This window comes from Labrus bergylta, chromosome 2 (genome assembly GCF_963930695.1).
Source record: "Labrus bergylta chromosome 2, fLabBer1.1, whole genome shotgun sequence".
In the NCBI taxonomy this organism is placed as follows: Eukaryota; Metazoa; Chordata; class Actinopteri; order Labriformes; family Labridae; genus Labrus; species Labrus bergylta.
In genome coordinates this window covers 18,137,306-18,160,654 of record NC_089196.1, presented here as the reverse complement: position 1 = coordinate 18,160,654, position 23,349 = coordinate 18,137,306, and the positions used below count along the sequence as shown (strand labels likewise).

At 38.7% G+C, this 23,349-nt stretch overlaps 1 protein-coding gene across 1 annotated transcript in view; it reads left to right on the top strand.

The window, feature by feature from the left end:
- The window catches only part of dapk1 (death-associated protein kinase 1), a 74,718-nt gene that overhangs the window by 27,972 nt on the left and 23,397 nt on the right, over positions 1 to 23,349 (top strand). The window contains exons 3-14 of the mRNA XM_020651373.3: positions 2,436 to 2,657; positions 6,981 to 7,119; positions 9,610 to 9,739; positions 11,227 to 11,275; positions 11,458 to 11,484; positions 14,342 to 14,494; positions 16,315 to 16,360; positions 16,590 to 16,679; positions 17,696 to 17,788; positions 20,162 to 20,281; positions 21,875 to 21,973; positions 22,446 to 22,544. Coding sequence (XP_020507029.2) covers positions 2,436 to 2,657; positions 6,981 to 7,119; positions 9,610 to 9,739; positions 11,227 to 11,275; positions 11,458 to 11,484; positions 14,342 to 14,494; positions 16,315 to 16,360; positions 16,590 to 16,679; positions 17,696 to 17,788; positions 20,162 to 20,281; positions 21,875 to 21,973; positions 22,446 to 22,544 — 1,267 coding nt within the window. The remainder of the gene's footprint in view (positions 1 to 2,435; positions 2,658 to 6,980; positions 7,120 to 9,609; positions 9,740 to 11,226; positions 11,276 to 11,457; positions 11,485 to 14,341; positions 14,495 to 16,314; positions 16,361 to 16,589; positions 16,680 to 17,695; positions 17,789 to 20,161; positions 20,282 to 21,874; positions 21,974 to 22,445; positions 22,545 to 23,349) is intronic.

The following is a 23,349-nucleotide window of genomic DNA, read 5'->3' as shown; positions in this document are numbered from 1 at the left end:
CCGTCAATCCGATATCCCATACAGAAATAACATCAATATCAGACCCGATACAGATCTAAGATCGTATCAGTCCCATCTCTAGTTTGAATTTCTTGTATGTATAATAGGTATGGTCATACCTGAGAGCTGATAGTAACTAATTGACTCATTTTACAAATGATCCAAAATAAATATTTAAAATTTAGGAAAAAAAATGCTTTCTCAGGGCGCGGTCACACTGGCCATCTGTACCGTGCCATACTCAAGCATGATTGGCCCCCCGCTGTGCCATTTAATTTAAGCCATTTTATCACACAGCCATAAATAAATAAAAAAATGAAACAGACGCGCAGCCGAGTCCACTGCCACACATGTGCGTGAAGTGTGCCAAAGCCAAGGAAGTGTACCATGCCTGAGCACGGCACGGAGCCGTCACACTGGCCAAACTAACTGGACTTTAACGTTGAAACGTGCTTGGGCACGGTACAGATAGCAAGTGTGACCGCGCCCTTAGATCCAGATGCAAGTACTTCATCAGTAAATACAATGTATACACATCTTGACTGTGAGTGCTCAATATTGTGGAAATTAAAGCTTCTTACTTCAAACATGAAGGGTTGTTTGATCTAAGAATTGTAAAATGTGCCATAAATAAACACAAATGGCAACCTCCGGTGTTGATAAAAAATGCAGAAGTGGAACACCTGCAGTCCCTCGAGTATACATCAACATGAGGCTGGCTGTAAAAGCCCTGGAAACCACATACACACCCATTCTTAAATGCCTGTTTTTACAGCAGAAATAAAACGTGTTCAAGGCCTGGTTCAAAAAAGATATATGGTTTGAATAGGTCGTTACTTCATTGACACGCTGTATGGCGGTCCATTTTTTTTTTTTATCTCATCCATTTTGATATTAAGACAAAGAGTTATTCATATTAATGGCCTTAGCTGATCTGACTTATGATGGGTGCACTTTTAAGCCCAATTCACACATACTCCGTGCGCGCCGCGGTCCGTCAGCGCTGCGCACTACGTTGTACTTAGCTTCCACTCTCGTCAATCATTGTGTTCACACAGGGCGCGCTGCGGTCCGTCTCCGGCGCGAGCCACTGACGGCACTGCGCTCTGCTCCGTTTCAAATACGCAGCGAGTCTATTTTCGCCGGAGTACGCTGTTCGCATCAAGCTGGACAGAGATATGACAGCCCGGACAGGAAGTCAGACAAGGAAACGCACAGAGCATCCGGACAATTTCAAAATAAAACACAATATACGGACTCGCGATCATATTTTTCATCACTTTATCAACATTACGTCAAAACAGGAACCGAATTAACAACAATGCATCCTCAGAAAGACAAAGCAACATGTTGTTTGCATGTTTTTCTCTTTATTCCTGCGGGATCTTGTAGTTCTCTTGTGATGTGTCATGGGTGCGCTCCGCTGCGCTGACATCGCAGAAACAGATCCAGTGTGAATGGGCGCGAGCCGTCCGACAGAGCAAAACCGTGGCGCTGACGGACCGCGGCACGCACGGAGTATGTGTGAATTGTGGGTTAGTCTGGGGGCTTAAGGCCCACCTCAGCTCCAGGTCTTTACCTTTTATACTAGGTAGACCGTTAATTAGTTTGAGACAGAATTTCCAATATGGCAACTGCCATTGATGCGCTTCAAAAGTTGCCTTAAGAAACCAATGGATGACATCACAGAGACTACATCCATGTTTTATACAGCCTATGGTCAAACACAAGTCTAAAGTTGATTGTGTTTGTCAGCTGTGTTGATTTTTTGCTCAGCTGCAATTGGTGTCACAGTAAGCGCTTTGCTTCCCTGCTGTAATTAATATTCTGTTAATTGCTGATGAGGGCACAGACAGATGTTTGTATTCTAAACTCTGCACCACAACTAACGTAAACAAGTGGTTCGGGCTCAGTTTGCTCACTTCTCTAAGATAAAACAGATTTGGGGGAGAAACAAGGATAAAGAGTACACTATATAACCCATGCTGATTTTAATATTGAATGGAACAGACAAATTGGGTTTTAGTACATTTGAGTAAGTCTCTGAAACACCTCCTCCTGTTTACAAGATTAGTCCTTGACTCGGCTCAGGATAGTGATTTTGTAAAGAACACATTTCTATTTCTGTTTTCAGGCAGTGTCAGTCGATCATGATTCATGGTTTGGTTAATTAAAGCTGCATATGATCAACGGTTGTAATGTCTTAAAATCCTGCCCACTCCTTTAAGATTAGGTTTCTGTGTTTTATGTCAGGCTGACGCTACTGCAGACAAGGCTATAAATCTTTTTTTAATATATATAGAATGAGGATGTATAAATTGGCGTTGTCTGATTTTGATATATATTTCTTAATTCTGTGTGCTGTATCCTCACTGTAGTTCTCTAACTCAAGTAGCTAGATGCACCTTTGTGAAAATGTCCTCTTTTTTCACTAGCGGCCAGTTTGCTGTGGTCAGACGATGTCGGCAGAGGAGTACAGGTGTGGAGTACGCTGCCAAATTCATCAAGAAACGTCGCAGCAAGTCGAGTCGACGGGGGGTGACGAGGGAGGATATCGAGCGTGAGGTGAACATCCTGAAAGAGATCCAGCATCCCAACATCATCACCCTCCAGGAGGTCTTTGAGAACAAGGCTGAGGTCATCCTGATCCTAGAGCTGTGAGTGCATTCTTTATTTTCCATACTGAGAACAAAGTAAACACTATCTACAACCAGGAAGTACTTCTAAAATATTTAAAATTAAAACCTTTGCTAAATAAAAAGGCAGTATAAGGTTTTAGAAAATGGTGGGAGAATTCCATGATAAACTCATTTAAAAATAATTCGGCATGTTTGATGACATTCTGCATAAAGGTCCAGTGAAGGATTTTAGCTGGTTATGAAACACGCTGAAATTAATAATGTCGCCATATGAGGCTATATATACAGAAGCCAATGTGACCACTTAGCATATAGCTGTTATATATATACTTATTTATAATGCTTAAAACTGCTTGCTGCTGAAACAGCCTCTTTTTAACTTTTTTCCAAGGCAAGGATTCTCAATCAGTAGAAAATCTGCTTCTGAAAAGAATGCAGGATGTGACTTTCTCTCTCATTTGTGTCCGTGTGAAATAGCTGGACTGGCACTTTAAAAGTAAAAAAAAAAACTCAACCAGATTGGGATTTCTTTAACTGTCATAGTATCCAGTGTTCTGGGTGGATTGAACGCAAACTGCGTCTGTGACTATAATCGTTAAAGGTTTTGTGTGGCTCAAGGCCTCTGTTTTCATGAAGCGTCAGTTAGACCTGTTTTACCAGTTTACATGGAACTCCATTGCCTGTAGAAGCAGTCATGTTTACACCACAAGAATCCAGCTGACACGCTCATTTGAACAATAAGAGCAAAAGCAGAATGCAGTACACCTCCATTAGTCTTAACAACCTACCGCCAGCTGTAATGAGTGTAATTGTTAAGAGCTGAAGGACAACATTCCAGTGATCATATTCGATAGAGTCGCAAGGAAGACATAACACACACTGTTCAGGCCTACAGTGCAGCACGTGTGTGAATAATCGGTCTATGGCTCATTTCCAGTTCTAAAGTAAACTGGTACTACAAGTTAATGGGTGATCTTTTGAGGCTTGAAAAAATGGCTTTACGGACTGATACATTCTCTACAAGGATCTCTTAAAGGACATGTTACCTATTTTAGAGGATGATGTATACCCTACAAACGTCAGTCTGGAAATGGCTTATAAAAGTCTAATTACTGTGATTTTCCTTTAAAGTAAGACTTTGTAACGATAGTTGTAGATAGGAGCAATAAAGGTTAACAGCTCACTGCCACTTCTAGGAGGTGGTCTTGCTTTTTTGGAGGTTCATCATTTGATGTTTCAACCTGATCAGCCTAGATAAGACCAGCCCTGGTTAGCTCTCCTTCTTACTCCTTCTCCTTCAAGAGGGAATCTGTCTTGTTGTTTAGCTCAGTTTGCCATCTAACACCTTCACAGCTCACTCTGTATCTCACACATTCAATCTGCACTCTCACTTGTGAAATTGCTCACTTCCACGCTGAATTGTTAAATTGTGTTGGGATAGATTTAAATAAAATATTTTATGTTATCAACTTTTTTAAGGTTTCTGTTTTAGTAAAACCTCCCTGAGATTTTGTATCATGGGGGGGAATATGCTCTTATAGGTGGATTGTACTCCAGTTACCAAACTGCTCACTTGGTGTTTTGGCTGAATTTTAAAGTTTATAACAGTCTGTAAAATTTGAAGGCTATTCTACGAATGGTTAAGTGCTATGGTTCTGTAGGCCCTGTACTGATGAAGGAAGCTTTAGCGTTTGACTTATCTAAAGATCTTAATGGTTTTGAATGCTGTCTGTCGCGCACACTTGCAGCACTTGGCTGTAATTGGATTTTACCTAATCATTTTTTTTTTTTACCTAATCATCTAAACCCTCTTTGGATTCCCATCCTTGAATAAACTCATGGCACAATGTTTGTCCCTGTTATGTCAGTCAGTCTGTTTTTTTTTTTTTGAGTCCATGTTGCTATGGGGAACTGGTCGAAGATTAACCAGGAAGTGTTTCTTTTTTTATATGTTAAAATACCTCAAAGTCTGTCTGTACTTCCTGGATTTGATTGTCTGATTGCACAACTATTCGAGTTGTCACAGCAACTGTAATTTATCTTCCATGATGACAATAATACAAGTAACAAGCAACATGATCCAAGCTTTTTGATTTCTAGATCCAATGTAGAATTGTTAAAGGAGCAAGTAACATATCTACTGAATTAAATCATTAAATGACCTTACATTATAATCAGACATCGACCAAAAACGTGGTAAAACTAGGAACAATGTTGGAGATTATCTTAAAAAGAGGAAAAAGGTTAGAAATAGAACACAGAAAGTTTTCAAGACTAAAGTGCAGAGCTGGTTAAACACCGAAGCTTCCGTGTCCTCCACATGGCAACCTGTGTGCGAATAGACTCTAGGGAGGAGGGGGCTCCCTCCACTGTTTTGAATTTGAAAACGCTACGTGGTAGAGTTTCATATTGCTCCTTTAAAGTAAAGCATAAAGATATTTTCTCCTAAACAACCTGTTATCTTAACTGAAAAGTGTATGTAACCGGGCTGACATTTGTCACATATCCTGTAACCACCACTGTTAACATGAAGTCAGTACTAAATGTCACTTTATTATTGACTTTATTATAAACTTATAAGACTAAGCACATCATGTTATTAGAATGTAACCTCTCTTTGGTTAAACTGGCTGGTGGGCAATGACTAGTTGCTAAGCGTTTACCCTTAAAGCTCCACGGTTGCTGATAGTGTGTTTAAACACTCCATTGACTTGTTTCCTTTTTACTATTGGTCTTAGAATGAGGTCACATACTGCAGCCTACAAAAAGCCAAATTCGGGGGTAACTGCACATTTTTTATAAACTTTTTCTATTAAATGTGGTTCCCTGTTTGACTGCACCAGAGTTAAAAATATATTTTTCCTAGGGTCTACACAAAGCATGAGAAATGCAGAAATCACATAATGAACATAATGTATAAGCAGACAGGTCTACTAGAGAAGATGATTTGTTTTCATACAGTCAGAGAACTGATAATTATTACAAATTACTTCCACTTCATGGTTAGAAGTGACAGCTCAGGGTCCCCGGGAAGTTAAAACAACATGTCACATGTGGATACTAAAATGTTTGACTTCATGCTTTGTTCTTTATATTCTCACACATCTCCTGCTGTTCAGCTCTGCATTATTATATTCACAGCAATGGAGTGACATGTTGGGGTAGAAGCCATTTTTTCCCTATCTATGAGGTGTGTTTAATCAGTCTGCTAACCCCTGAAGCAGATGATGAAATAATTATGTAGAGTGGGTGTTTGGTGGGTAGGGGCCCCAGCTGTGCAGCTGGTCTTGTGAGACCTCCCTGAAGGGAGGAGCAGTGTGTTTTTTTAGGTCTGAATTTCTGCAAAAGAATTTGGTAAATTATAAAAACTTTATATGGGGAATAAAAAAAATGGAAGTCAGTTTATTTCCTCACACATATTGTGATACAAACACGTGTTCGAAGGCTGAATGATTGCTCAACCACTGAATAACCATGGCTGTGATTATAGTTATCTGCACTCTGCCTCTTTCTTCTGCTTCTCCCTCACACTTCCCCTTGCTGCAGGCGTTCATTCACTCACATGATCAAGTTATGACCAAGAGAAATAATCTGCCCTCTACATTTCTTTTCTCTCATAAATTATAGTTTTTCTTCAATAAAATCTAGGGTAATGTCTTGGCAGGGATTATTGAGAGCTGACACTGATATTAACAGGCATGAGGGGGAACATATAATTAACCAGGGACAGGATAAACATGACACCACATCTAAGAAAAAATCAGTAGAATTTCAGCCTTTTATATGACAAGTGTTGAATCTAATTCTCAAAAATCTAGACAGAAATTCTTCTTAGTCCGTATTATTGTTTTGTATTGTATTGTATCATTGTTAATGTTTTTATTTAAGTTCAATTTATTTTTGGAACTGTCATACTTCAACTCGTATTCTCGCGTTGAGCTGTGAACTTTTTCGTATACTGTGAATTTCACCTTCATCCCGATTATCATGCCTGCAAGTTCATTTGCCCATTTTTATGAATATAATCTAGCAAAAACTAAAAAACATAATAATTAACAATTCCAGTGAAAAATAAAGCTACATTTTTAGTTCATTTCCCTTTTCCCTTTGTTTTTTTTAATGAGGGTTTGCATTGTTTAAAAGCCACTGGATTAAGCAGACTCTGGATGTGTAAATTAGTTGCGCTCTAATGCACCAGGATGATTAGATTACATCAGCTCAGCTCTGTTAAGAAGGGATTTGTAGCTGGCTGTGATCTGAGAGATCTCATGTATTAATTCTCCCCCTCTCTCTCTCTCTCTCTCTCTCTCTCTCTCTCTCTCTTTCGCTCTCCTCATCCAGTGTGGCCGGCGGAGAACTCTTTGACTTCCTGGCAGAGAAGGAGTCGCTGAGCGAGGAAGAAGCCACTCAGTTCCTCAAGCAGATCTTGGACGGAGTCTTCTACCTGCATTCCAAACAAATTGCTCACTTTGACCTTAAGGTATGAAGCAACGTAAGACAGAAAACACTGAAAACATTCTTCAAGCACACAGTGACGTACGTAGAATAAATTACATTACTATAATTATTTGAGCTCAAACTAGCTGTGTATGAATCGTTAGAAAGCACTTAATTGATGCAGAGTCTATCATAAGTATCAAATAGAGGAGAAAAAACCCATGCTGTACATATGCTCTTTGTACACTAAAAAGACTGCACGTCATGACAATTAGAATTCATGTTATGTAAACCAGTATTTAATTTGTATCTGGCACACAGCACTTCTGCTCTTTGTCCTTCATGGATCCTTTGTGTTCAGCAAATGCAAATGAGCCTTTTCAATTGATTAGCTTCATTAATGTCCTTAAAATGAGAACCAAAACAAAAAAAGAGATGTGTTCTGCTGATGATTTTTCATTTCATGGACACAAAAGATGATGACAGCGACTCGTTAAGGGTCATGTTACATAAACACAACACATCACAATGTTTTCTTTGAAATGACTCCCACACACATATACAGAACTAAAACCTCTCACTTTGTATGTTTGTTTATATGTTTGTGTCTTTTATACCAGTTTTTCTGTTTTTAGAGACAGAGTATCTAAAGCTTACGGTGATGACTGATGTTGTTTTGGCTCTTGTTTGCTCCTCTGTCTTTTTAATCAGTGAGTATAGTAAAATAGTCCTGAGGGGAAAAAAATTAAAGGTCATTGTGAACTTATTTACGACCATACAATATGTTAGGCCTTTGAACATTACAGTTCTTCAGTTTGGAGGACTGTTGGGATGGTTTTTTTTAACTCAAATCTCAATCAATATCACTGAACAGTTATTCTGTTGTGGCTGCATATATGGTCGCTTCAGAATAAACACACTGACTCCTCCACTTACAGAGCTATAATGAAAGTCATAAATAAGAGTTCAGAAAAAGGGTAACCTCTGTGCCCAGCCATCAGCTTCTGATCAATGCCAGAGCTTTTAACAACCACAAAGCCTTCGCTTCTCATTTTATCTACTGTTACTCATTGTCCACCAGTGGCTCCTATTAGGACTTAAAATATTTAGCTGAATGGCTTTCGGTGAGACATTGCATTTCAAAGGTTGTAAGTTCAGCGTCATTAAATGCGATATGTTTTCTCATATTCTGTTCACATCTTGTTGTTTTTTCAAGCTTTCATCACTTAAAGTGTGCCCTTTCAATGATCAGTGTGCAGTTCTAACCATGACAGCAGTAGTAGATGTTAGTGGTCAGAAAGTTCTTATAATTTAAGGGTGTCAAATCAATTCCTAAGAGACAGTCATTTAGCCGATCAATGGTCTGATTGTGTTCAAGAGCTCGATATGTTTGGGAGAGCAGACTAATGATGTCAGACTGATCACCAGACGTCTTGCGCAATTTGCTTCTGAACTGATGATTCCAAGTAACTCTTGAAAAGCGGCAACTTGTAAACATCCCCCAAATTACATTCTCCTATATTTCTTTATTTTTGAACTGCATGAGACTGTCAGCTTTTTCAAATAATTGAAAATCATTTACCGTAATTACAATTTGGAAGAAGCCGTAAATTGTCTTTTTTTTTCAAGAATCCCATGCGCCCCATGTATGGAGGCCGTGGTCCTCCGGGGCGGGCGGTCCAGGTTCAAATCCAGCCTGTGGCTCTTTTCCCGCATGTCATTCCCCACTCTCTCTCTCTCTCTCTCTCCCTGATTTCCGAATCTAGCCACTGTCCTATCTCTTCATTAAAGGCACAAAAAGCCAAAAAATAAATCTTAAAAGTTTGTTATATGGATGTTTTTGTACAGTAACTAAAGCTGTCGATGTAATTGTAAGGAACGGACACAAGATACAATTCTCTGTCAGTCCTGCTTCAACATCAGCCTGTCAGTGTTCACAGAGCAGACAACAAAACCACTGAGCTGAGCTGGAGAGGGATTGTATTTCCACAGTGCCTCCTGTTTCCTCTGTTTCACTCAGCCAATCTGTTCTTGTTCCTTCTCTGGCTAACCCCCGAGCTCAGCTCATATTGAGCTGAAAGGACGACATTAGGAGCAAAGATGGCTCAGGAATGTCCGTCTTCTCTTGTTTAGCTTTGGTTGAAGCGCTTCTTTGCCATCCTTTCCTTTCTCCCACTTCCTCGAGAGGTTTTTTAACTTGTGTTTTGCATGGGATTTCCATAGCTGATGAGCCTCCTTCCTGCCAGCCCTGTTCCTGGTTTTGTGTCTGACTATTCAGCTTGCTGCCTTGTTTTATCTTAGTTAGTGTCCTACACTGAAAATTAGGGGAAGATTATTCAAGATGTGTACTTGAATTTCTCTGTTAGCCTCATGCCTGTATCTTATTGTTATAAACATCCTCATAAAAGCTTAAGAAGTAAGGGTCCATAAAGAGTTTGGTATCCAAACTATCACTCCAGCTGTGTGTCCTCCATGTCTCCTCTTTCTTTAACTATCATTTTTTTTAAACTGTTCCTCTTCTCTTTCCGTCTAGCCGGAGAACATCATGCTGCTGAACCGCTCAGTGCCTCACCCGCGCATCAAGCTCATTGATTTTGGTCTAGCACACAAGATGGATTTTGGCAACGATTTTAAAAATATTTTTGGAACTCCAGAATTTGTAGGTCGGTATCTCTTTGTGAATATCTTCTTTATCCTTTTCTATTTCATAGTTTGGTGTTTCATGTAGAATATTCAGAGCTGATCAGTTTACACAAATATACTCTCCATGCTTTCTCTTCTGTACATACACAAATACACACAGAAACACTAAACTGCACCATCCTGTTTTGCTGGCTCCATCGCAGGGGTTGAGTAATGTTATAGCAGGTGCCAACTGAGCCATAGGGACAAAGTGAGAGACCTGATGATAATAGACTGGAGACTATCAGAACGCCCTTTTCTTGCCAAAACACATAGTCACACACAAACTGATAGACACATCAGTAGCTCTGTCCAAACTCCCTTCAAATTCCCCTTTACCCCTGGAGGCTGCCAGTTCCTTTTCTTTCTCTCCCAGCATCATCCCCAGCCAAAATCAGAGTCTGTTCCCGCTCCTGCAGGACAACAGGCAAATGGTCTAAATAAAGATCAAGTGGCAAAAAGTCAAAACGATGAGAGGAAAAGCTGGAACTGAAAAACAGAACGCTCTGAAATTCATCAGGCACAAAAACTGTAAATTATATAACAGCCAATGGAAGGCTTCAATAGTGTACTTACTGGTGTGTTGCATATTCCAGGCACAGGGAAAGGTAAAGTTGCTTTAAGGGTCTTTGAAATATGTTTAAATAAGACAGAAAGGTATACAAAAAATTCATTTGAAGACAATAAAAACTAAAAACAAACAAACATTTAGAGATTCAAAAGAATCTGCCTTGACTGTACAACACAATAAAAACATACTAGAAAGAAAAGGTCTGGAAAAAATATTTAGAGAATGTTAGGAAGCATTGTATCTTTTCTAATTTAACCCCATAAAATCTTATAATCATGCCATGTGTTTTATGTTATCTTTTAGGAGAAATGCATGACATATTATTTGTGAATAGGAATAATGAGTCTTAATTGTCTTTGCTGCATGTGGTGCTACCAATATGCAGCAGAGTCACTCTCCTTTTATTAGTCATTACATAGGCATAATAAATATATTTTATACTCTTCAGTATAATATTCAGTGATACTTAGACTCTCTTATACTGTCATTATCCCAAACAGCCTTGTGATGGTTGTCTGTGCACCGCTGCATTGCAAGCAGGAATAAACAGCTCCGTATCTGTTTGTTGATTAGATGTGAAATGATTTTACTTATTCATTTAATAAATCATTCTGATGCCTGACCAGAGAGAGGAAGGGAGGAAATGAATGATCACAGTTAAAAGCAGGTGTGATTATATATAAAACACCACAAAGAAACAAATGAGTCTGTGATCCTAAGAGAAAGTGATAAAGACACATGAAGAAGACATTACATGAACTAAGCTGGTAAATTGATCGGACAGGGAAAATACCAATCCTATTAAAAGCAAACTGAAGACACAGATACAGTTTGATGTATCACTTGTGTGTCGACCTGAAAATAAAGAATCTTCTGTTTTATGTGTTTGCGTTACAGCTCCAGAAGTCGTCAACTATGAACCTTTGGGCCTGGAGGCAGACATGTGGTGAGTAAACAAAAACTCATTATGTTGATAAGCTGTTTGTGTTAGTTCTTATTTCTGGGGAGCATCTGCTGTTAAGCAAATGTGCGTGCTTTTGCACAATGCGCTGCTGTCAAAATGCTCAATAGCTTTGTTTGATGTTTAAAATCTCTCCTCTCTCTCTCTCTATCTCTGTTTCTCATCAGGAGTGTTGGTGTGATCACCTACATTCTGTAAGTACCTGAAGGCAACCAGTGATGAAGGATAATTTTGTGAAATGTTAACGTTATATGCATTGAAAACATGCCTCAGTGTAAGGGCTTTAACAACAGCCCCCCTCATATTTTATTGTTACGTTGTCTAACACATCCCCAGGGCATCTCACTCACTGAAATTGACAGTCAGCCTGAATATTTGTCAGGACGTAAAGAGATTACGGTTGCTCTTTGAACTCGTCTATGTTGAACTCTCTGGCGTGTTTGTAGTGTTGCTGGAGTAATGTAAAAATCCTGCAGAAACTGTTAAGCATCTTAAAACTGCATCTGGGTTTGATGTTGACCAACCAGCTGTTTGGATCTTGCAAGTCTGCAATGGCGTGCCTACCCTATTAGCAGTTATAGGGAAATCTAAAAAAGAAGGTTATTATAGATAAAGCGAAATGCTTCTTCTTTGCGGCTTTATTACATATAATTCAGTTAAGTCAGCCAGCCTCATCCTCTGCAGCTGTAGTAAAGTCTCTCAAGCAGCCTTCTGCAGACATGTCAGCACAGTTTAATTCAACAGCCAGAGTGAAGTTCATGCCCTCGGCAGCCCACAGATCAACTGCTGTTTGCTCTTGAAGATTCCGTTCTCTTCTCTTTATACCTGGCTGCAAGGCTTTCTGAGCTCCCACACACCTCTACACTCCAGAAAGACATGAAAAATATGTGCACAAAAGTACTTATCAGGTGCATTAGCCTTATGCCCACACAAATATGGAGAGAATTATTGTCAAAAAGAGGTAAATATCTGGCAACAATTTAATCGCAAAATTGCATAATATGTAAATTCAAACATTACTCACTTTATTCAGAGGTGTTAGCTGTTGTTGATTTTAAAAGCTGCATCTTTTTGTCTCTTTATCACATGAACTCACCCTTACAAATACATCCATGCACACGTACAAACTGTTCACATGCATGCACAAACTACACCATCTCTGTTCATGCTGCCCACCCACACAGCTGTGACAGCTCTGCCCGACATGATAGAAAATAGATCGTTCACTGCCTATCATCACAGCAGAGTAACTGTATGGTGCGCTTAGAGCTCATCTTATCCTGTAAAAAATAACAATGTGAAGGAAAAAAACTTGTCATTCCAATAAAAGTGTTTTCTTAGGAGCACCTCCGAACCCCTAATGGGAATACATAAATAAATAATCTGGTGCTCACTAAAAATGGATTTACTGTGAGCAAACAACGCGTTTCGCCTGTCACCTCGTCTGGTTTCGCCCAGCATAATCACATGAACATACACAGGTGTGTTAAATACTTAAAGTCACATGACCGATCATTACAGTGTAGATTGCATAGTATAGTATAGTATAACTGATGCAGCACATCAGTTTGCTTTGTATTGAAATTATGTTAAATTGCATCGTCCCTATTAAATAAATAAATTCAAATTCAATTCAATTTAGTGTCATAACATCAAGCAAAAACTACAGCATGTCTCAAAACAACATGATGTGATTAGTACTATATATATAGTTTATCAAATAATAAAATAATACATGTTTTTAAATACAAAGCCTATATGATATAACATGGAGTTATAAGAATGAAAAGAATAACACCTATTTATGTCATTTAAACATAGCGATCAATGTCTTCTCCAATATGACTAGCTGAATAGAAAATGCTGAATACAATAAATAGTTGAATTCAGTATGCAACTGTCCCTATGACGCTAAATGGGAAGGGGCGAGTATGAAGGGCCCTAGTGAGTCCTCCTTCCTTACTAACTCTAATCCTGTGCTTTATTGAATCCCTGTGGTTCACTTGGTGGTTCTGGTTAATCAAATTGCCCCCTCTAGGTTTTGTCTCACTCTTTCAATGCCGATAAATTGGAGGGTAGTAGCTGACCCATGGTTAACTTAATGGGAGTATTCTGCATGAGTGATGAGCAAAATTGCTACAACTTGATAAGAATCTGAACTAAAACTCCATTAGAAATCTCCAAGTTGTTTAAATTTTTTAGAAATGGGGGACTTCATTGTCTTAGAAAACATACGGTAGTCCAAACCATGTTGATAAGTAAGGTGGATTATTGAGTGTTGCAGTCGTTTTCAGCTCTGCTTGAATCTCAATAAAGGTTGGTGGAAGTTAAGATGGGTATTTTCAGCATAAGAATATTGCTTAGTGTATAGTTAAGTCTCATTTTGGGATCACTCTTGAAAAATGATAAATACAAACGTTACAACAGAATCTTGATTTAATCATTTTCTGATGATTCAGTGCCTGGCATCATGAAGAATCGTCTTAGTTACGTGTTAGTTGTGAGCAGCTGCACCTTATACAGTCAATAAATTCATGCATTTCTACTCAACTTGAGCTTGACCTGCAAAACCTCCATGTCTGTCCCATCTGGCAAGTTAATTAGTGGTTGGTGCTGACGAGCAGGAGAGGTTTAACTGCCAGAACTCAGAAGAGATCTCATCAACACGCCTGACAGCTTACATTCCTCTCAGGGCTATCTGCAGTACATGTACCAGAGAACATCAGCTGAGCAGAGGATGGTCATGACATGATAGGGTGACAATTTATGATGATAGTAAAAAATTATGTAATTAATATATATCAGCCTTCTAAGCATATTTGTCAGTCATATTGTTGTAAAAACGCTGCACAATCCCTGTTGAAAATGTATATTTTCATGCTTATTCAATAACTATGACGTAGCTAAATCAGTGAACAATGAACTTCCATCACTAAATCAAATGGTATCTGTCTCAAAATTCCCAAGTTGTTCTGGTTCTATTCTGCTTGCTCACCATCAGCCAGTGTTTACTCTTCTAACCCCACTGTAAACTTCTGTCCCATCCTGCAGTCTGAGCGGTGCATCTCCCTTTCTGGGCGACAACAAGCAGGAGACTCTGGCCAACGTGTCTGCCGTGGATTATACGTTTGACGAGGAGTTCTTCAGCAGCACCAGCATCTTGGCCAAAGACTTTATAGCGAGGCTTCTTGTCAAAGATCCAAAGTATGAAAGACTCCCATTTCTCAAATTCATTTTTTTGAATTGAAAAACAATGTCTGGCAGTGACTTACTAAGGTTTGCTAACACGGAACTCAAACTGTGTTTCCAAAAGAGAGAGCTAAGGATGCAACTGTTGAGTGTTTCTGTGGTTTATTATTGTGGTGATTATTTTCAATGACCACATGAAGCCTGTCACATAAAAGAAAGAAAGGAAAAGAAAGTTTCTCACAGGCTAAGTTAAAGTTTCAACTCTGAGTTGAATTTGTCTGGTAAGAGCCCAGAGAAAGTCTGGCGTTATTACTGACAACTGCTAAGACAAATATGATGTTATCGACTCTGATAGAGAGTTGTACTTTTGTTGTTTTCAGGTAGTTTTACATTTTGCTTGACAATTGACTTTTATGATCAGTGGATCAATAACTTGTAGAAATAATATGCAATATATTTTCTGACTGATCTTTTCAACACAAAGTGAATCAATATCTCAATTTGACTCACTGAACTTTTTTTTTTTTACTCTGATTACTCCTAACAATTGACCAACTACAAAACTTAACTATGGAAGTTCCAAATATCCAGATTTGGTTATCACAAATTCAAGTTCCTTTAGCAACAACTGAATGTCTTCAGTAACGAGTACAGAAAAATCTCTCTTTCTCCTGTTCCTGCAACACAATGGAGATGAAGCACAGCATGAATAATTATCTGTTTGAAGTTAATCATCTTCAGGCAGGATAGAGAGAGAAAAGGCAGAGCCTCTTTGAACAGGAAGACAGTTGCGAGAGAGGAGTCTGACTTTACAAACTCTAAGTAATGGGGCTTTTAGAAATCCTCCTCCGTGTGCATCAGAATGGAACAACTTTTAATTGATCTACAAAGTGAGCAGACAAGGACCCGCTCGCCTGGCTGAAAGATAAATTGAGGCTCCTGTGGAGAAGACACAGATTACTGTTTCAAATGTTGACCATGACACTGGACTGAAGCAGCAGAGCCACTGTTCCCCTAAAATGTGGAAACACTGCAAAATAACATCAGTCCTTTAGTTATTTGTGGCCTCAGTCGGTTCATTTAAGATCTGTGGTTCAGGTTCTTCATTCTGTCTCAGGTGTTTGTGAACACTGAAGATAAACAGGGATGTGATAGCTAACAGACTAACAGATGGGAGAACTAGTCTGGTACGAGACCACGTCAGTTTCCCTATTGGTAACCAGACTTACATTTAATGAAGCTAGATTTTTTTTAAACAATATGTCAGTTTGAAGGGATTGTTAAGGTGGATTTGACAATGACATACTATTTTTCTGAAAACTAGCGTGGCTTCAAATAAATATCAGAAGAGGAAATATTTGTGTGTATATAAATGTTTTGAAACAGCATCTCCATTTTACTCACCCGTTAACAGTGCTTGGCAAAACAAGAAGTAATCTTATTGATTGTCTTTTAAATTATTCTTCTCACATGTTTCTCAATACGTTATTTTAGGTGTGGTTTAGGAGAGGTTTGATGAGTAAAACTGGTGGGAAAATGACTCTTTTGTCCAGCAAACAGTTCAAAACCGTAAACTCTTTATTCACTAACATGCCAGTTAATTAAAAAGCAGCCAGTCTTTACATCTAAGAAGCTGGAACCAGCATATGTTTAATATTTTGCTAAAAAAATAAAAGTGTTTGTCAATGTATCAATTTAAAACTTGGCCTCATCATGGAGCTGGATGGGACAATAAAAAACAGTTGTTTTTAAGCATTTTTTTTTCCAAACAACTCACTTATGTTCCTTCGATTTATTTTGTTGTGTGCTCACTTTGTTTATTTTATTTTTTACAGAAAGAGAATGACGATTCAGGACAGCCTCCAGCATCCCTGGATCAAGGTCAGACTTCTTGATGTCATCTGTGATTAATAGCTCTATCTATATATGTACATTTCCCTTTTATTTTGTAGCCATAGATGATGTTCCAATTGAATCTTGGTAATAGTGTTGTCTGAATTTTGCCAAACATAACCAAGTCGAAGCTGTGCTGAAATTATCTGGACAATTATATTCTCATAATATTTCTTCTATTGCTTAAGTTTTTTGTTTTGTGTGTGTGTGTAACCAGCCAAAAGATACTCAACAAGCACTCAGCAGAAAGGAGTCGGCTGTCAACATGGAGAAGTTCAAGAAGTTTGCAGCTCGAAGAAAATGGAAAGTAAGGGATTTCTTTGATACTGTGTCGAATCTTACAAACTGAAGCTTCAGAAAATATTTTTTATTTGCATGTTTCACCTTTTCTATACAGATATTCGTGACATACAAAACTGTCACAGACCGCACTGTGATAGCTTTGTCCCAAAAAACCTTCTCGGATGTGATGATTTGATTTTTACCATAGTGCTGAAGGCTGACCTAACCATGAAATGTACTGCCATGCTGCTTTAGCGGTCGTCTCCTTGTCTGTTTTGGTTCATCACAGCTGACCCAGCACTGCTCCCAGCCTGTGAGAAACACTGGGATCGTTTATTTGTGGGGATTTGGCCACACTGTCATTCTTCATCTCTTTCTTCTGCTCTGGCTGCCACAAAGAGTCTGGCAGCTTCTGGCTGTGCAGTTACCTTCCCTGTCTTTGAGTTTATTATTAAGTGATGTTTTTAAACACACTGATAAAAACTAAATAATTTATTTCATGGTTGTAACTGTTCAGTGTTAGACAGGGGAGATCCAACAACAAAATTCATACAAAGTTAGACCAAATCCAACTTTACGGTTGACAGCATGTTACAATCTTAAACACGACTTATTAACAATATTGAGAAGTTTATCTGAGGCATGCCAGAAAAACTAGAAAATATGAATTAGTATCTTAAATATGTGTTTATTTTGCTTGTAGCATTTTATATACTCCTGTACTAAGGCCAACATGGAGTTGATGAATGAGTAGAAGATCCCTCTCACCTTGAAAACACAATTTAGCTTTGAATCAGAGTCATTGCATGTAAGGTCTTCTTCAAATTCAATCTCTGTAATGGAGGTGCACGAACCACTGACTCTGATTCTGCATTCTTACCCAGCATCAACATCAAGCATTTTATGGCAGTCTGTTGAATTTTTTTTTTTTTGTGTGTCTGCTGTTTTGCATCTCTTTGTCAAAAGGACAAGCAATGGTTTGGCATGAACTTGTTCTTTTTCTTCTAATTCATCACCTTTTTTTTCTCCTTTTTTTCCCAGCAATCCGTCCGACTTATCTCCTTATGCAACCGCCTGTCCCGCTCCTTCCTGTCCAGAAGCAACATAAGTGTGGCACGCAGTGATGACACGCTGGTAAGACCTAAAGATCTGTCTCTGACCAGACAGACCAAGGAAGAAATATGTTATAACAAACGACAGTCAAGATCTTGGTCCATAGTCTTTCAAGTTAATTAGGTTTGTAGCTGTTAGCACTTCAAGGCTTTAATTACACTTGAGTAAAGCATTAGCAACAAGAGAACTATTACCTTAATCCCTGCAGTCTATCTTTAATATGACTTTTAGAGTAATGAGTTTCTGATTGCTTTTATTGAAGTGTGTTCATTTATTAGGACCCCAAGCTCTCAGTTACAACTCTGGTATTTTCTAACTCGACAATCTCTCTGAGAATCTGGAGCTCCTGCATGTAATTGATCTGTTCCTCATTTCCCCTGAGTGCCACAGGTCAGGTGTTTGTGGGATTGTTGGAATTTCTAAAACCAGGCAGAGGTTTTGTAGGAATGAGCCTCCTGAGAAGAAAGCTAATTTACTGTGTTATGAGTCAATACACAAAATGTTGATTGAAAAGAAAGCTTTCAAAATTCCTGGGTTCATACAAGACGATTCAGACAAGCCTGCTTGATGTAAACACTGCAGCTTCAGACAGATGTTTAATCATTTACCAGGTGTTACCTGCAGGCCAAGGCCACAACTGTTTACACAGTTTACACCCACACCCCATCATAGGTGAGGTCACAGGTAGAAATAAAGACGTTGTTGTGTTCCCGAAGTCCATGAAGTGAACTGCAGCTTGTGTCTGCCAGTCCAACTTTTCTAAAAGGTGATCGTATTTATTGTCTGAGCAGCTCACATGCTTTACTTAAAGACTCAGAGGAGAAAAGCAGAGCAGAGAAAGTATAAGATGAGAAACTCTAACTTAATTATATGTTCATCATTGATATATAGTTATCATAATGTTGAATATATTAAGAAGTAGAGTTGAAAAGAAGGAAGAGCTGTCGATTCCAAGGATCAGTTTTTATCACAATGAATGGTTTCTTTATCTGATTTATCTCAATACCCTGCAATATAAAAACATGAGTCATCTGGATGATTTACATATAATAAGTAAATGATCCAGATAAGTTTTATGCCAGTTTTTATGGCCCTGCATGCTGTCATACTCCCAGCTGTTGCAACAGAGATGCAGTCAATTGAGGATGTGAAACGGATGTCTTATCTCTACCTTGTTTTGTTTTTTATTTGATGCTGATGAAATTCTGCCCAGAAAGTTAATGCCCATCAGATCTTAAAAGTTGTATTTACTGTTGACCGAAGTTACATTTTAAAGAAACACCTTTCAAAATGAAGGCTGCCAATTCCATTGAAATATGCTCATCACAAGACTCATGAGCCTTATATAACTTGAGTTGTAAGAGTACAGTCAATATACATTTATACTTTTAACAGAACATAATGCAGAAAAAACAGCTGAAAAGTTTCACATTAAAGAAGCTGGAGCAATTAACATTTGGTATTTTTCCTTCCTCGACTGTCAAAATAACATTCAAGCATTCAGAAACTTGCAGGGAAATGTATGAATGTTAGTAAAGGTGCCATTATAAAATAATCTTTTATGGTGACGAGTTAGATAACAAAGGTAATTAGCATTTAAATTAGAGTCAACGATACAACACCGTCTTTATGTTCTGATACAGAACTTGTTATGGTCTGTAGAGAAGATCAAAACTGCGACATAAGGCCTTCAAATAGAGTGATAAACAGTCGTCACAATTTGTTGATTTTTTTTCTTTAATTGAAGATGTGGGAGAGTGTTTACTATCCAGCAGGCTGTTACCAGAGTCGTAGTCTGCAGAGAAAATAGAAAAAAAAGGAGGAATAATGTAGATAGGTAAAAGCTTTCCATCCTGTGCTATGAATAACAATTTCCTGAAGGTTAGAATCCCTGAAAATTATGTTGACATAAATCCCCAGCAGGCGTCGAGCTGCTTGTTCATATGTGTGTTGTGTTTGCTGCTCTCTGAGGTGCTTTAGTCATGGCTCGCCCAGCAGGGAGGTTATATTGAGGAATGTAGCTGCAGTGTAACGCTTGGCAGAACAAACGCCACATCAGCCTCCCCCCCTCTCCCGTCCTCACCTCCCTGCCTTCCTCCTCCTCATCTCTTTGTGCAGTGGAGCGTCACAGCTGATTTCTCAGCCTGTGTGTCTAACTCTGACTGAAGGTCATAAGGTCACATGTCACAGGCCCCCCCCCCCCAAAAAAAAAAAACTGAACCTGAACTTGCTAAAGAAAAGTCTGTTTGTTTCTCTGTGTGTTCATGCATGAGGGAAAAGATGAAAGAGAGACTTAGAGGAGGCATGTGATAGAAATAATTCACTGATGAATGTTCACAGGATTAGATCATGTTGTGAACAGTACAACAGTGACTGTCTTTCCCACCCATCCAGGATGAGGAAGACTCCTTTGTGATGAAGGCCATCATCCATGCCATAAATGACGACAACGTGCCCGGCCTGCAGCATCTGCTCGGCTCCTTGAACAGCTACGACGTCAACCAGCCAAACAAGGTGACTAAAACCACATGGTGTACCAAAATCGTTTAAGCATCAAATAATGAAAGGCAAAGAGTGGCACAAATATGTGAGAAAATCCTGTATGAATCTAAATTTCACCAGTTTTTATTTTTCCCAAGTCCAACAAACATGCTGATGTTTCTATTAGAGCCTTGTGGCTTAAAACTCTGTTTTAGGATACACAAGACGTCTTGTATAGAAATCTCTTATTTTATATAAGTATTATTTCTTAAACAAAATTAAATCATATACAATGTAACAGTTATTACTCTAGTTAAATTAGTCTATGCTGCTTCTTGTTTAGAAGAAGCTTTAGAAACTCCTTCACTTTTCTCTATGCACTAACAAAGACGAAAAACGCTAAAACATGACCGGAATAAATTGGTGAATTTGGATGATTTATGCTAAAGTCTCTGTGTTTCGACCTTTGACCTTTTCAAAAGGACGGGGCATCTGTTCAAAGATGAACCTGTACCGTACATACATTGTACAGTCTGTTATACATTATATTTACAATGTTGTATTATTTGAAATGTGTAAAATGTGTACATTTTATTTGACTATTACTTTGCTATTTTATTTACTAAGTAGCTCAAACCCCTGCTTCCAAGAAACCTCAAAACATAAAATGATGAAATATAAAATATTTTAGATGACTTTCTTATTATTTAAAGGACTGTAAAATGCAGTTTCAGTTTTACCACAAACTAATGAAGTCTCATCACAAACGCAGCTGATTTATCGAGGGTCTCATTACTTTGGTCAGTAGGTAGAGACGGCTGGAAAAGGCTACAAAAACAGTAGAGTTGAGACTTCTTAAGGACTAATGTTTTAAGGATACATTGAAAGAAGTTAATATGTTGCACTTCCACTTATTTGAGGTATATTTTTGTACTTTGTACATGGAGAGAAAAGCAAAGCTATCACAGATATGAAATGAGTAACATTGTTGGAGTGCAGAGAACAGATTCCTTATTCCTTCACCTGATGGCACAGTACATACCAGACTTAAACACATCCCTCATCTTCACTCTGCTCGCTGTTAAGATGAGAAAAGATGCTGATTGTTGACAGTTGATGTGTGATGGGAGGGTGTGATGTTATTAAACCCAGTCAAGTGTGGAGGAAAAGAGATGGATAAGAATGAAGAGAAGAGAAAGAGAATGTAGCCATTTGGAGAGGAGGAGAATAGCTGTGTTTGAAGAATGTTAAACTGCCAGAAAAAGATTCATCACAGGTACATGACTGAATATTTATGGAGTCAAGAGGGGCAGGATTTAGGGAAGGTATTTCAGGAAGTGGCCTAAAAAATTTCACCATGTAATTTTCTTCTTTCCCCTGTCCTTCTCTTTTTTAACTCTATTTTGCAACACGTTGTAGACTCTCTCATAAGATACATGTGTATTATGTGTAAACATTTCCTAGCATGCCTGAACTCTTATAATAACCTGTGGGAGATTAAGCCTTCATCACTGGATGTTGTATGTGTTATTACTGTATGTGGTCTAAGGCTGATGTTGACAACAGCCGTTGTGACACACATTTAAGTAACATAATAGTTGAAAATTACAATGTATGTTATTGCAGCATGGGACTCCTCCCCTCCTGATTGCAGCCGGCTGTGGCAACGTTCAGATCATTGAGGTGCTGATGAGGAAAGGTGCAGAGATCCAGGCCCATGACAAGGTAAAGACTGATCAGTGTTGTGTAATCACTGTTGTTCTGACAGGCAGCTGTGAACTTTTACAGACAGGCAGTAAAGTCTTCAGAGCTGCAGTAATGAGGGCAGAGGAATGTAACAGACTGTCATTTAGATTATGACGGAGGCTATTTGTGCTGTAAGGTAATGAAGCCTTGAGCTAATTTCACTAAGAAGTACTGCAAACATAACTGTAGAGAATAACGTATTTTCAACTTAAATTGTTTTGAATTTTCTGAAAAGCCTTTTTAGATACACATATACTTGATGGCTACTTGATTGACAATAGGCACAATGGTAGCACAACCTGGAATAAGTTCCAAGTTCTTTATCATGTGCTGTGCAGTAGTCATGAAGGATATGTTTATATCATCTGGCAGCATACACACTCAAAGTGAGTGTGATTTTTTTTTATTGTAAAGGTCAGGGATAAATCCTGGGAATTTCTTCTCTCTGCAGAGTGGAGCCAACGCTATCTACTACGCAGCAAGACACGGCCATGTAGAGACCCTGAAATTCCTCCATGAAAAGAAATGTCCTCTAGATATCCAAGATAAGGTAAATCAAGTGCCTCTTCTTTTCCTCCCTCTGCGACTTACACATTGTACACACACACACACATGTACAGAGCCATACACACTTACTACTACTCACCACAATCAGTTATCTCTCAGCATTTACTCACACACTCCTACCCATCAAACCTCCTGGGATGCTTCACTTTGATTCTGCAAAACACCCAGACACACGTGTACACACGTTTACAACCAGTGCTGCACACACCTGTGGAGAAAACCAGTTACTCTGGCACCTTATCAGCTTATTTGTTGTTGCTATGGAAACAGGGATTGCTAAAAATTATGGTGTGTGTATGTGTGTTCTGTCTGCAAACCATGACACAAAAGAGCAGAGTCCTCCTCCTACAGACCAGAGCTAATCTGTACTCCTGACTCCATGTTCATGTCCAAGCATCATTAAAGTTTAATCTCTCTTTATTACACTACAACCCAGAAGTCAACTATAATAGCTTTTAACACCTTTTTTAACAAGATTAATCGGTTTTTTGTTTGTTTGTGTTTTTATGTAATTTCTTTAATCAAATAGAGCTGTCTAAGCTTTCTTTCTAGCACTAATCCATTAGTTGCTATCCGCGTCTAGGGTGCCATTTCACGTAAGAAGCTTCTACTCTAACAAGCTTCTGCTCTGACTGGCAGCCATAAAGTTAATGCTGATGGATCGATTTCTAAAGAGTCGGAAGTCTGCACACACAGGGCAGTAAAATCTGAATGCATTTGTTTAAATGGAAGTTTCTGACTCAGAGGATATGGTATGACTAACAGGAAAGGGCATTTCACTTGCCTCA